This window comes from Diabrotica undecimpunctata, chromosome 3 (genome assembly GCF_040954645.1).
Source record: "Diabrotica undecimpunctata isolate CICGRU chromosome 3, icDiaUnde3, whole genome shotgun sequence".
NCBI lineage: Eukaryota > Metazoa > Arthropoda > Insecta > Coleoptera > Chrysomelidae > Diabrotica > Diabrotica undecimpunctata.
This window is the reverse complement of record NC_092805.1, coordinates 48,181,453-48,195,781: the sequence shown is the minus strand read 5'-3', so window position 1 is coordinate 48,195,781 and position 14,329 is coordinate 48,181,453. Positions and strand designations below refer to the sequence as shown.

The 14,329-nt window shown below is 33.6% G+C and overlaps 1 protein-coding gene across 2 annotated transcripts in view; it reads right to left on the bottom strand.

Annotated features, from left to right (window-relative positions):
- Window positions 1-14,329, bottom strand: part of LOC140436773 (cytoplasmic dynein 2 heavy chain 1-like) — a 157,912-nt gene that overhangs the window by 49,265 nt on the left and 94,318 nt on the right. For both annotated transcript variants that reach the window (XM_072525859.1, XM_072525858.1), the window contains exon 22: window positions 3,869-4,067. In XM_072525859.1, coding sequence (XP_072381960.1) covers window positions 3,869-4,067 — 199 coding nt within the window. The remainder of the gene's footprint in view (window positions 1-3,868; window positions 4,068-14,329) is intronic.

The window sequence follows — 14,329 nt, the reverse complement described above, 5'->3', positions numbered from 1 at the left end:
ATCAGCAGTTCTTTGTGTAAATATATAAAAAATACTTTATGTACAAATAATAGAAGCTAAAGTTTAGAAGTATATAGTATATAAAATCAATTGTGGAACATGCCTATCAATCTTAATGATCATTACAGTTTAACAGTGAGCAAAACTAGACTGAGCTTATGGATGGTTTTTGACCAGAAAGCAACGACTGACATACTATAATAATAATATTTAATTTTTTCCTATTGTTTTGAGCTTAATAGTCAGTTATCCTTGTTCTTGTTTTCTGCCACTAGTTTATTCTTCAAATTTTAATCAAATAAAAGGCAGATATCGAGCACAGTTTTTTATTAAAGCTTACCCAAGTACTTTAGCTCCTAGAGCACCTTCAGTGGCATCTGAAATAAGTCAAGAAAGGTTTTTTAAACTAAAAAAAAATTAATTAACTTTTAAAAATCTCGAAATTGATGGTTGATAAAAATTTCTGTAATATTACGTTTTAGACTTACTTCGTCAAAATTAGACTATTCAACAATATGACATAAACATTAACTGATACATTTACATAACACGAGACTAAGGACAAACAGTTTGTGTCGTGTACCCTTTGCCTCGTATCAGCTAATGTTTTTGACATTCGCCATATTGTTGGATAGCCTAATTTTGACGAAGTAAGCCTAAAACGCGTTAGGCTTTCACGGTTATCGTCTAACTTGTTAAACTGTTTGTTCGGGCTGTTAGGCCGTTGTCTTCTGAGATTAGTTCTCAACGTTTCGCCAACACTAGGGGTTGGCATCTTCTGAAGATGTTACTGCTTCGCTTGTAACCTGAAACTGGCGCCGCGTTGTACTACTGAGGCCATATTTATATTTTCTACTCGGCTATCCTCCACTGGTGTCGACGTGAGGGGGCGTGTCGTCATTCGTAGCTTTTCTTTTTTCTTGTTTTGCAGGAAGGGTGTTTGTGGATTTTAATATTAAAATCCATGTTTTGTTAATTTTTAGTCTTCTATCCGCTTAAAATTATTTGGATGGTTATATATTTCCACCGCTTTCCGATATAACCGTGGGTAGTACTGCGATGTTTTATCCAGCATCTGCGTTTCTTCAAAGAGTAGCCGATGTTCTCCGCTACCCAAAGCGTGTTCGGCAGCGGCAGATTTGTCGATATGTCCTAAACGACAATGGCTTTTATGTTCGTTTATCCTTGTGTTTGTGTGTCTTTTCGTGGTTCCCACATATACCATTTCACATGTGCATGTTATTCGGTAAACTCCGGCCGTTGCTAATGGGTCGTGTTTGTCCTTCAACAATCTTTAATAGTCCTTGATTTTCTTTGTATTTGACAATTCTCTCTGTTACCCCCGATATATAGGTCAAGAACGTTTTGCCTATACATGCTGTTTCTTCGTCCTTTCTTGTAGAAATATTGTTAATCGCTTTATGTATTTCTCTTCTGGTATAACCATTAGAGGTGAGCGCTTTTTCAATATGAAGAAGTTCACTTTGCAGATGCTGTGGTTCACAAATTGTCTTCGCCCTCTCCACCAGAGTTTTGATGATACCTTGTTTTTGGCCTGGATGATGATTTGAGTTCCTGTTTAGGTATCTGTCCATGCGTGTAGGTTTTCGATACACTTTATGTCCTAAGGAACCTTCTTTTCGATTTACTAATACATCAAGGAACGCTAGTTGTTGATCTTTATCTGTTTCTATCGTAAATTGAATATTTTGATGTAGTGTGTTTATATAAGACAGGAAATGGTTAAGTTTTTCTTCTCCGTGACCCCAAATCACAAAAGTTTTATAGACGTATCTTAACTCTCTTGGCTAGCCCCTGGCTTATATGCCGACTCCATTACCCTCTTCTCTAGATGTTCCATAAAAAGGTTGGCTACGACCGGGCTTAGTGAAATTCCCATTGGTATTTCATCTACCTGTTCATAAATCTGGTCTTCCCATAACGTTCTGAATTTAATTGAGGGACTAGTTTCCAAGAATATGGTGAGATTATACCGTATTTGCCTCACTACCACCTACTTTTCATGGAAAGACCAGATTTAGGAACAGGTAGATGGAGTAGCAATGGAAGCCCACTAAACCCGGTCGTAGTCAACCTTCTCTTCTTCTCTTCTCTAGATGTTCATGGAGCATCTAGAGAAGAGGGTAATGGAGTCAGCATACAAGCCAAGGGTATGGTTTAGATATGTCGATGATACTTTTGTGAGTTGGGGTCACGGAGTAGAAAAACTTAACGATTTCCTCTCTTATATAAACACACTACATCCAAATATTCAATTTACGATGGAAACAGAGAAAGATAAACAACTAGCGTTCCTAGATGTATTAGTAAATCGAAAGAAATGTTACTTAGGACATAAAGGGTATCGAAAACCTATACATACGGACAGATACCTAAACAGGAACTCAAATCATCATCCAGGCTAAAAACAAGGTATCATCAAAACTCTGGCGGAAAGGGCGAAGAAAATTTGTGAACCACAGCATATGTAAAGTAAACTTCTTCATATGTTGGCGAAACATCCAGAACTAATCTCAGAAGACAATAGCCTAACAGCCCGAACAAACAGCTTAACAAGTAAGCCCAAAACGTTGTATTACAAATTTTTTATCTACCATCAACTTCGAATTTTTTCGAAGGTAATTAATTTTCACCTTAATTAAAAAAACGTTTCTTGGCTTATTTCAGATGCTGCTCCTGAAGATGCTATGGGAGCAAAACTACTTGGGAAAGATTTAATAAAAAACTGTGCTCGTTATCTGCCTTTTATTTGATTAAAGTTCATTTATTCGAAAATTTAACCTTCTATCACTTTATTCTTCAAATGTGATATGCCAAATGTAGTTGGATATTTTTTTGCACTAGTGAATATATTTTTAGAAGCGCCATGTATAAATAATAATACAACATCAACCACGTAAGAATTGGTCTAGAAAATCTGCAGTTCTTCGTATTGGGTAATAACCATCTTGACGTTGAACATCATCCTAATGTTTTCTCTTTAATTGTAGCAACAATCTCATAATTTAATTAAACAATCCTGATAGCTAGCTTTTTACCGTCTCACCTAAAACTCTGTAAACTTCCTCATGAATATTATCTGCCCAAACCCTTATCTTCTACGAACTTTTACAATGAATTCCCTGCCCTTTTTCAAGTAACGAAAAAAACATTTGTTACATCTCTTCATGTTACCTGCCGCTGGGTTTTCTCTCGTTAAAAGTATTGTTTTCTAAAAATAATCCACTTTAAATCGAAACGGTTCTCTGTTCTAACACATAAGTAGGTCTAATTTTGCGTCAGTACCGGAACTCCAACTCTTTGCATGAAAATATTTCTAAAGAAAGCTCGATATTACTTTACTTGTATAGCATTTCCTGAATACGCTACTTCGACCAGGATGGTAGGTTTATTTACTAATATTCTTTATCTATCTATCTATAGTTTAACTGTCCCGCTATTAATATAGACTTTGATGCCAATTCTATTTGTCTTTGTCGTAATGATTAAAATTACCTGTCACCTAACTAGCAACGTATTGTTTTTGATTGCTGCAATTTTCTGTCCGTATCATACTCTTCCTGGCATCCATCTGCAGTACTTACCTTTATCTTTATCTGCTGAAACTAGCGACGATTTACTTAAAATCGACCCCAAAACGAAATATTTATGACAAGAACACTAGTGTTAGCCTGTTTGAAATAATACCGTTCTCAAGGATTTTCCTCAAAACGTACCTCCGTCTATATACCTCCAGAAACTTTATTATTTACTGTATCCAGTAACTGTTAAATAGCTTTAAACATAAAAAATGTTTTTTCTTAGATATAAATAAATAAAAATATAATTAAATATATGCAAAACAAACCTGTTATACTAAGTGCACATTGAGACATAACGGTATATAATCTATCCGGTCTTAAAGCTTGTATGATTAGTACTTTTTGAAATTCAGACAAACTGCAGTGAGTTGGGTATTCCCTCTCGCATTCGCTAACGTTCATAAAATTTTTCCAAAGATTGTGTTCCTCAAGTTTCAATATCTTGTAGAAATCAGGTAAAGCCATCTAGAAAATATCAATGTGTAAATAATATTATACTTGCAAACTTTATATTTTCAAATTTAAATACAATTAGCTATGGCCTTAAACAACCTTCCAAATCATATTAATCGTCAAGAAAATAACATTTCTAAAAGGTATATTAATGTATTATAATACGTATAGAAAAAACCAAAATAAAATTAATAATAATATAGAAAACATGGTATTAAAGTTTGGCATGATGTTAATTTTGATACTTGGCACCGTAGTCATCAAGTAAATTTATTTATGTTGTTTTATAACCGATCTTTTATGAGGTTGAGCGCCGATGCACAAAAGCCAAAACTTCCCCGTGGACCAACACCGTTTTTTGTCACTTTCTTTTAGTTTTTTGTATCTTATGACTTCCGCGCGAAAATTTTTTTGTTTTTTTTGTTAGTTTTTGAGAAAAATCGAGCAGACACCGGTGTCTGCTTCGGCCCTACAGGACGGCGAAGAAGGCACCGGTGTCTGCTTTGGCCCAGCCGTTTGCACTTGTGTCGATCCAAAGTGTCGTCGAAAAGTTCCGATTCGATATCCGATCTTGCAATTTTACCCCTCATACACATTGCCTCGACGTAAATAAGGTTAGTTTATTATTGCACGTAGTGATAAACAGGTGCATGTATTGTTCAAAATGACGAATCGTGGAAAAAGGATGGTGAAAATGGTATTACATTCAAAAGAAGACTCTGGTGATGCTTCTGAAGGTAGGTAGAACGTCTATATTACTACACAGAGTTGTTTAAGTCAAACCAACAAACGAAAAGCGCAGCTAATGTCAACACATTTTATTGTTTTTTTTTGCACAAATGCTGTACTGTTTTACAAAAGCTTATCTACTATATTTTCCACGAATCTGATGATAGATTCTTATTTATTTTAGATCCTTACGATACGGATTCAGAAGAAGATCCAGGGTATATTCCTAATGGGAGCTCTGAAGATTATTCTAGTAGTGATACAGAGGATGAAAATGGTCTGCCTAAAAAAACATCCAAAATATGTGAACAATCAGATCCGGGCACATCCAGTTCTTCTCGCCAGATTTCTCCCATTCAAACTACAAGAAAGTTTACTCCTCAAGGAATGGAAAGTGAAACAGAAGCCAGTTCAACAGAAGAACCAAACTTGAAAAATACTGATAGTCGCCAAATAATGGAAAGTGAAAGTAACCTTCTTCGAGATCTCTCACAATCAACTTGTGGGCCTGTTTGTGGTAAGCATGCATTTTAGCATTGAAGAAACTTTTTGTGTAGTGGAATGAATGCAGTATGGCAGGGCGCGTTAAAAGGGAAAAAATCAATTCAATATTTTTTATCATTCCTTGATTTTAAAGTATTAGATTTAATCGTTGACCAGACAAATCACTACGCAACTCCATATGTTATAGAAAATGTTAGCCTTATTAATAAAGCCCGCATGCAACAATGGGAGCCAACAGATAGAACAGAAATCTTACATTTCTTTGGCATATTTGGGTTATATAGGCATTGTCAAGATGAACTCCCTCCGAGATTACTGGTTTACTAAATGGCTCCTAAAAAGCGAAGTTTGTCGCAGTGTAGTGCAGCAATCGTTTTGAAAATCTTCTAAAAATGCTCCACTTTTCCGATAATGATCTTTGTCCTGAAGGAGATCGCTTGTTGAAAATTCAGCCTTTATTAGACAAGCTAATATCAAACTTCAAGAAGTTGTATACTCCCGATAAAACTTTCTGTATTGATGAGACCATGATACCCTACCAGGGTTGTTTAATTTTAAAACAATATAACCCACAAAATGCTCACAAATATGGCATAAAAATGTTTAAATTACGCTGTAATAATGGCTATACATGGAATCTTAGCATTTATGCGGGAAAGGAGAAAGAACAAACCGAAAATAAATATGTATTGGTCTCAACACAAATTGTCTTGTCTTTGTCTCAAGAACTTCTGGGTAGTGGTAGAATTTGCATTACTGACAACTGGTACACAAGTCTACAACTCGCAAACATACTTCTCGATAAGAAAACTCATTGTTTGGATACCTTACGTGCTAATTGTAGTAAGAATCCTTCTGATGTTGTAAAAAAGAAATTGAAAAGGGGCGAAATTGCTGCTCAGGAAAATGAGCGAGGAATATGCATTCTGAAATGGTGAGATAAAAGAGATGTGCTAGTTCTTTCTACCTGTCACACCGATGAGACACTGCAGGTTCAAAGCCGTGAAAAAGAGATTCAAAAACCAAAAGCAGTAATCGATTATAATCGCGGAAAAAGCTCAATCGACATATCTGACCAAATGTCAAGTTATAGTACTGCTTTACGTCGCACAATTCGGTGGTATAAAAAAGTGGCCATTGAGGTAATCCTGGGTACATCAATGGTAAATGCTCATTTTCTTTACAAGGAATGCGAAGGGAGCACCATGTCTATAACCGAATTTAGAATGTCAGCTATAGAAAACTTATTGAAATTCGGAGATGACAATGAAATCAATTCTGGGCCGCAGACGCAGACGGTTCAGAATCTTCGAACTCATGTTTTTTCCAAATTAGACTGCAAAGCTCGAGAAAACAGAAAATACTGTCGAGGCTGTTACAAAAAAAAGGAGGAAGGAATATTAGCGAAAAGCAAGGTCAAACGTGTCACAACATTTTGTTCTCTTTGTGAAGGACAACTAAGATTTTGCTTAGAGTGCCTTAATTTTTTCCATAAAAAGTAATAATTTTACTGCACTGGAAACCTTTTATTTTTTTTATAAACATTTATGTTGAACCCTTATAATTTTAGTTAATTTGCTTCATTCTGTATTTTTTGCTTCATTAAAAGTGATTAAAATATTTAATTGTGTTTTTGTAGTGTTTTGAAAAAAAAATGAAAAAAAAAATAAAAAAAAAACAGCTACTAAAAACCCAGCATCAGATCACTATTCTTCTGGGCCACGTCAGACATGCTAGCATATTAAAACGCGTTAAAGTTTGTCTGCCATAGCCCGGAAGGAAAGTATCAGAGCAGACACTGGTGTATGCTACGGCGCTCAACCTGTTATATTCAGTATTGGTGTTTCTTCCAAACTATAAGGTTGGCTCGTGAAGCGCGCTTAATTACATTTTGCTCGAATTTAGGCAGGTTTGTTTTGGTTTGTTATTTCATAAACTTAAACTCATAGATAAGGTAAGTACAAGTTTATAATTTTATAATGAGTAACTCCTCCTACGGGGATGCTTCCCCGTCTGGAAAAGACCCACCAGATGGAAACGGTAGGCAAAACGAAATGGAAGTTGATAACAAAATATATAATTTAGACAACAAATATGTTTCGACTGACATTGGACCGTACTATATTGTTGTAGAACCAGTCGATAAAAATAGTCGATTATCAGCGGTAAAAGTTGGTCATTATCTATTTAAACATACTACTTTTAATAAAGATGTTATTGATATAAAATTGATTGGTAGAAATAAAGTAAAAATTATTTTTAAGACTTATAATATCGCAAATGCTATTATAGAACATAAATTAATAAAAGATAATAATTTGATCGCTTATATACCTATATTTTTTAACCATAAAAAGGCAATTATTAGAGAGGTTGACACTTTTTTGACCGAAAAGTATATATTGGAGAATATTGAAAGTGAGCAAAAAGTTGTAGAAGTAAAAAGAATGAAACGTAAGATTATTGATTCCGATAATGAGACACAGTTTGTCCCAAGACAGATTATCGTGTTAACCTTTTTAGGAAATAATTTGCCAAAATATGTTAAAATTGATTTAGTGAGATTTGCTGATGAGCCATACATATATCCTGTCGTACAGTGTTTTAAGTGCCTTCGAGATGGTCATACAGCAAAACACAGTCATACTGCAGAAGCACTATGACTAAATGTAAAAAATGTGGTCAAAACCATGATGAAAATGACGATATCGAATGCACTTCTAACGCTTATTGCATATACTGTGAAACGCATGACCATCAGTCCATATCAAAAAATTGCCCGAAATACCAGGAACAATTAAAAATTAAAAAGATCATGTCTGAAAAAAATGTATCATTTAAAGAAGCTGAAGGTATTGTAAGAAATCCGTCTTACGCTAAAATAGTAACACATAATAATTTTGATATTTTAAATAACCTAAATAATTTCCCTGAGCTGAATGGTAATATTGATACGAACAATTCCTCTTCCACGAACAATAAAAATTGGGTACCACGTCCTCATTTCCAACAGCCGAAAAAGCGTAAAGTAAGTTCGCCACTTTCAGTTAATAAACCCCCTTCATTTAAACTTAAAAATAGCGCACCAGATCCTGTTATTCCTAATCCACACAGGGAAGCCTTCCAGTCATACAAAGAAAAATTAGAATTACAGATCCTGCAGAAACTTCCTTGTATTTTTGAAAATATGTTAAAAAAATTTAATTTAGTAAACCCAGATCCACTAGTTATTCAGGAAACACAAACAGAACTCAAAAAAATATTAGGTACAATACAATATAGTGATAGTGATAGTGATGAAAATTATTATTAAGTAGATGATAAATATATTGCAATGGAATTGTAATTCCATTACTAAAAATAAAGCTAATCTTGCTAGTTTTCTTAACCATTACTCCATTAAATTTGATTTAATTATACTTAATGAAACTTGGTTATCTAAAAAGAAAATATTTCATTTACCAACCTACAATCTATTACATGTAGACAGAACTGATGGATTTGGAGGCACTGCTATACTTATCAAAGATTCCCTATCCTATCATAAAATTTCAATCCGTAAAAACTTTAATTTCAAAATAGAAGTATGCGCAGCATATATCGATGAATTTAAGATATCCTTAGCCTCCATTTATAAATCTCCCAAAATAAAAGCAACTAAGACTGACTGGAGTAATCTTTTTTCACAACTACAGGGTGATGTCATTATATGCGGTGACTTTAACTGTCATCACAGCCTTTGGGGTTCTACAATAGATAATTCACAAGGAAATCGACTTGTAGAGGCTATAGACGAAACTAACTTGATTATTTTAAACGACGGACGACCTACTAAGATAGTCAGGCCCAACGAACGACCTTCTGCCATAGATCTTACTTTTATCTCACCTAGTCTTTTAAGTTACTCAGAATGGAATCCTCTAAATGATACACTTGGTTCCGACCATCTCCCTATCCATATTAATATATCTCGGGAATATATCCCCACTAACAAAACACCCTCTAGAAAATGGATTGAATCCTCAGCTGACTGGACGCTTTTTCAAAACCTAATTGAAACACAAATTTATAACAATAACAGCAATAATAATTCCTTTGAATTTTTCATGAAAATAATAAATGATGCAGCTTCTAAGTCAATGAAATCTCGTTCAGGTAAAAGTAAAAAACCTCCAAATCCTATTTGGTGGGATAATGAATGCACCTTAATTGTTAATAATAGGAAAGATGCATATCTGCAATATAAAAATACCACGAATTACGAAAATTATCTCAAATTCAAGCATATTCAGGCCAAAGCTAAATTACTTTTCAATCAAAAACAACAATTATGCTGGAAAAATTTTATTAATAAATTAAATAAAAATACCCCAATATCAAAAATTTGGAGTTTTATAAAAAAAATATCTAACAAAAACTCAACTTTTAAAAAACATCCTATATCTGAAGAACTAATAAACCAAATGTTTGATATTGTAGCTCCTAGTTTTGTCCCAAATATGCTTGAAGGACCGAAAGAGAACATTGTCAGCCACTATATGGATGCATCTTTTGATACAACGGAATTTGAAGATGCAATTAAGACCTCTAGATGTACTGCTCCGGGTAATGATTTTGTTACATATGACATTATTAAAAATCTCCCCCAAGTTGCTAAAGAATTTATAATAAATATATACAATGATTGGTGGGTGAATGCAAACTATATCGAGCAACTTAAACAAATTACCATTTGTTTAATTTTAAAACCAACTAAAAATAAAAATATGCCTTCTTCTTATCGCCCTATATCTTTAATGTCATGTGTAACTAAAACATTTGAAAGAATGATAAAAACAAGACTGGAGTGGTACATAGAGTATAACAATATTTTACCTAGTACTCAATATGGTTTTAGAAGGGGATATGATACTTTGGATGCAGTAACTCATTTAGTAAATGACATCCAAATTACTTTTTCTGGTAACAAGTATCTAGCTTGTTTATTCCTAGATATAAAAGGGGCTTACGACTTTGTAAATATAAATATACTTAAACAAAAAATGATTAGTATTGGTCTTAGTGAAACGACTGCCCTAAATATATTGCAACTATATTTTTCTAGACATGTCTATATTAGAGATCATAGAAATGTATTACATGGTCCAAGGATTGTTTATCATGGGTTACCACAGGGATCAGTACTTAGCCCTATACTATTTAATATATATTCTGCCAATATTCATTCACTATTTCATAACTCCGTAAATTGCATACAATATGCAGATGATATATGTATATACACCATCCAAAATAGTTATGAAGCATGCACGGAAGCTCTTGAGAATATTATGCATAAGGTAAGTATATGGACAGAAGAAACAGGCATGACACTTTCAACAGAAAAATGCTCTATCATGTTTTTTACCAGGCATAGACTACGTGCTCCAGAGAGATTAACTCTGTGTGGACGTACCCTGTCGGTAGTTAAAGAGTTTAAGTATTTAGGTATTATTGTTGACACCAAGTTACTATGGTCGAGCCATATAAGTCACTTAATAAAAAAATGTGAGAAAGGCTACAATCTACTTAGGTGTGTAACAAATCGAAGTTGGGGTGCAGCTCCTGGTATAGCTTTATTATTTTATAGAGCCTAAGTGCGTTCTATCATTGACTATGGATGTTGTTTATACGGATCCTCTTGTAATACCAATTTAAACAAAATAAACAGAGTTCAATATAAATGTCTTAGAACTTGCATCGGTGGGATGGTATCATCACCGGTGAAAGCAATACTGGCAGAGTGTAATGAGTTACCTTTGGACTTACGTCGGCAACGGTTATCACAAAAATATCTTTTAAAACTAAAATCCCTTGAGTCAAACATGATCAACAAATTAAGTGATATTGCAAAAGAAGACCTAACAAACCGCTATTAGAAACTAAAAAATTCTCCCCCACTTGCAGAAGCTTTTGTTGAGACTAATGCTTATCACATTTCTTTTAGTAAAAATAAAAAATTGCTTATGTATAATATACCCTTTAGATCACTAATAAAACCACACAGAGTTATAATACCCCATTATACAGAATATGATCATATAAACCATACCCTTTTAAAATCTATATTGGATGGATTAGTGAATAAGATATTTATATATACAGATAGATCTAAAACAAAACACGGAGTTGGTTGTGGAGTTTTTATTCAAAATACAAAACAATCATTTATGTTTAAATTGCCATCAATATGCAGCATATATACTGCTGAACTTATAGCAATTTTGAAGGGCATTACTTGGTTAATATCAAATAATTTACGAGAGGGGGTAATACTAACTGATTCTTGTCAGTTAAGGCTTGTCTAAGTTAGCCTTGGAGTCAATAAAAAGTATACAATTTGAAAGAATGAAATGCCCTATATTATGCAATTTAAAAAAATTGATAGCAGAATTAAATATAACATTTGTATGGGTCAAAGGCCATATAGGTATACTAGGTAATGAAAAAGCTGATAGTTTGGCCAAGGAGGCAGTACAAAACGGAGTTTATTGTAATATTTGTACAATACGTGACATCTCTAATTTGATTAAAAATAAAATAATGTTAAAATGGGAACGACAGTGGGAAAACGTTGTAGAGAACTCACAAAATACGTATTTTAAAATACATCCAACCCTACCATCTCCACCCCAATATATTTTTAACTATTCCACGTCCAAATTCTTTTCGGCAAGTGTTTTTCGACTTAAAACAAATCATGGGCGATTTCCATCGCACCTTGCTAAGCTGGGCATTATACAGTCATCGGCCTGTAGTTGTGATCAGAACTCTTACGGAGATCTCAACCATATATTCTTCGGTTGCAAAAAACATGTAAAAAAAATCAGATGATTTAATTCGTAAACTAATTAAAATGAAATATTTTCTTCCATTAAATCTATCACATATTTTATTAACTGCCAATAGAAACACTTTAGAACTTCTAGTAAATTTTATTAAAGAAGTAAAAATAGAAATTTAAAGCAGCATAACCCTCAACTTTGTATTCATATTATAAGAAAAGTTCTGTATACAACTTTCTGTGGCAAATGGACTTGATTCCGTACCATTATCCTTCCACACACACACACACCCTGTTATATTACTTTATAAAAATTGACAAAATAATTAATTTGTTTGAAATGAATAACAACAATTGAGATTTATTTGGTAAATAAAGAGCAAATCAGTAAGTATATTTAAGTAAAAAAGTATTAAAATGTATACAGGAACTAGATTATAATCTCTACATATCCCTTAAAGAACGACGTAAGCCCTTCTGGGACCCTAGGACCATATTTATCAACCTCCAGCTGAATAATGGCCGATTGTGTCCCTAAAATCTTGCATAGCTTGGTTTTTAGGATTTTTAGACAACTTTTATTACATTTCATAAAATTTTAATAATTAACATCCAGGAAAATTGTTATCCAGTTAAAGATTTAAAAATGTAATTTTTGTTAATTTTTGGCCCTAATTAAGATTTCTACGTAGTGTTACTAATTTATCAAACAATGTAGTACATAGAAGACTAGTTTTTGAGTGACCTTGACATATTTCTTAAATAGTTCTATTATTAGCTGGCAATGCCGGCAACTCGGCGCGGCACTCAATCTGAAGTAATCAGAGTTACTAGACGGTTGTTTGTGTATTTATCTTATATACTAAAAGGCTAAGCCCTTTTCTTGTGCGCAATACTCCTCCTAAACGGTGATTGATAGGAGAATAATTTTTTCGAATAATTAAACAGATTGTTGAGTAGATTCCCCCTAAGGTTTAAAATTTAAAAAATTCGAACCGGTTTAAAAATGGCGGCCATAAAATGAATTTTTCCCATAGTAAAGTATAGGAATTTTACAGGTTTCATTCTTCAAAATTTAAAGTCCTAATTTTCAATGTATTTTTAAAATATGCCCACGTCTACTTTTTTCTTATACTTACTGATTGAATTCAGAATTATGAAACCGGAAGTATTTACTTCCAGTAAGATATTCCAGCCTAACCTAACCTAACCTAAACTAAACTAACCAAATTGCAAACAAAAAAACCAACTTCGAATTTCAAGTACAAAATATTTATTAATTCATTTAAGTTCAAAAATTAAAGTCAATCAAAGTTAGTTCAATACAATCACAATCAATCACATAAGAATAAGAAAATCACTAAATATCACGGAATATTTCGTTAAATACGACGTTTTTAGTCCAGATGGATCCATCTTCGTCGAATTTTTGCTTGGAATTCGGGGTGATGTAAACTTTGACGCCATCAAATGATTGAGATCGAGACATTGCAACGTACAGTTGTCCATGAGAGAAGAAGTTGTCCGGATTCGGAAGATAGATCCCAACTTTCTTGAGACTTTGTCCTTGAGCACGGTTGATGGTCATTGCAAAGGCCAACTGAACAGGAAACTGGAGCCGCGTCATTGAAAAACTGAATGTTCCTTCAGCCGGGGAAAGTTTGATGCGAGGTAACAGAATATATTATTAATTTTGTTGGGAATAAGCCACAATTTTACTTTAAATTAGGTTTATTTTAAATAAATAAATAAAAAATAAACTTATTATAAAGTAAAATTGTGGCGTATTCTCAAAAAAGTGGAACAGTAGGCGGTAGTGTATTTTTAGGATTTTTGGAACATTTACACCAGGCGACGGAAACGATGGATCGTTAGACTCCGCCCCTCTTAAATATCAGCAGTTTGTTGTTTGTATTGATTATTTAGGAGAATTAGTGTAGTAAGAGTGTTACAAAAGACATTTTGTACGTTAACAGCACAAAAATGTCCAAACGTTATCGAAAACCCTTAACTCAAGCTGAGCTTGACAGTAATGATCAAAGCGATACGATAAATCAAACTCATGATGCCGGTCGAGATCAAGATTTTGTGCTTGAATAGGACAGTTCATCAAAAATTAAAGACCATATTAACATAAGTGTTGAGGAGAACGAAGACGAACCGGCTGAATCTACGATAGTAAATAATAAGGTTGATGAAGAGACGGAAGGAGAACTTA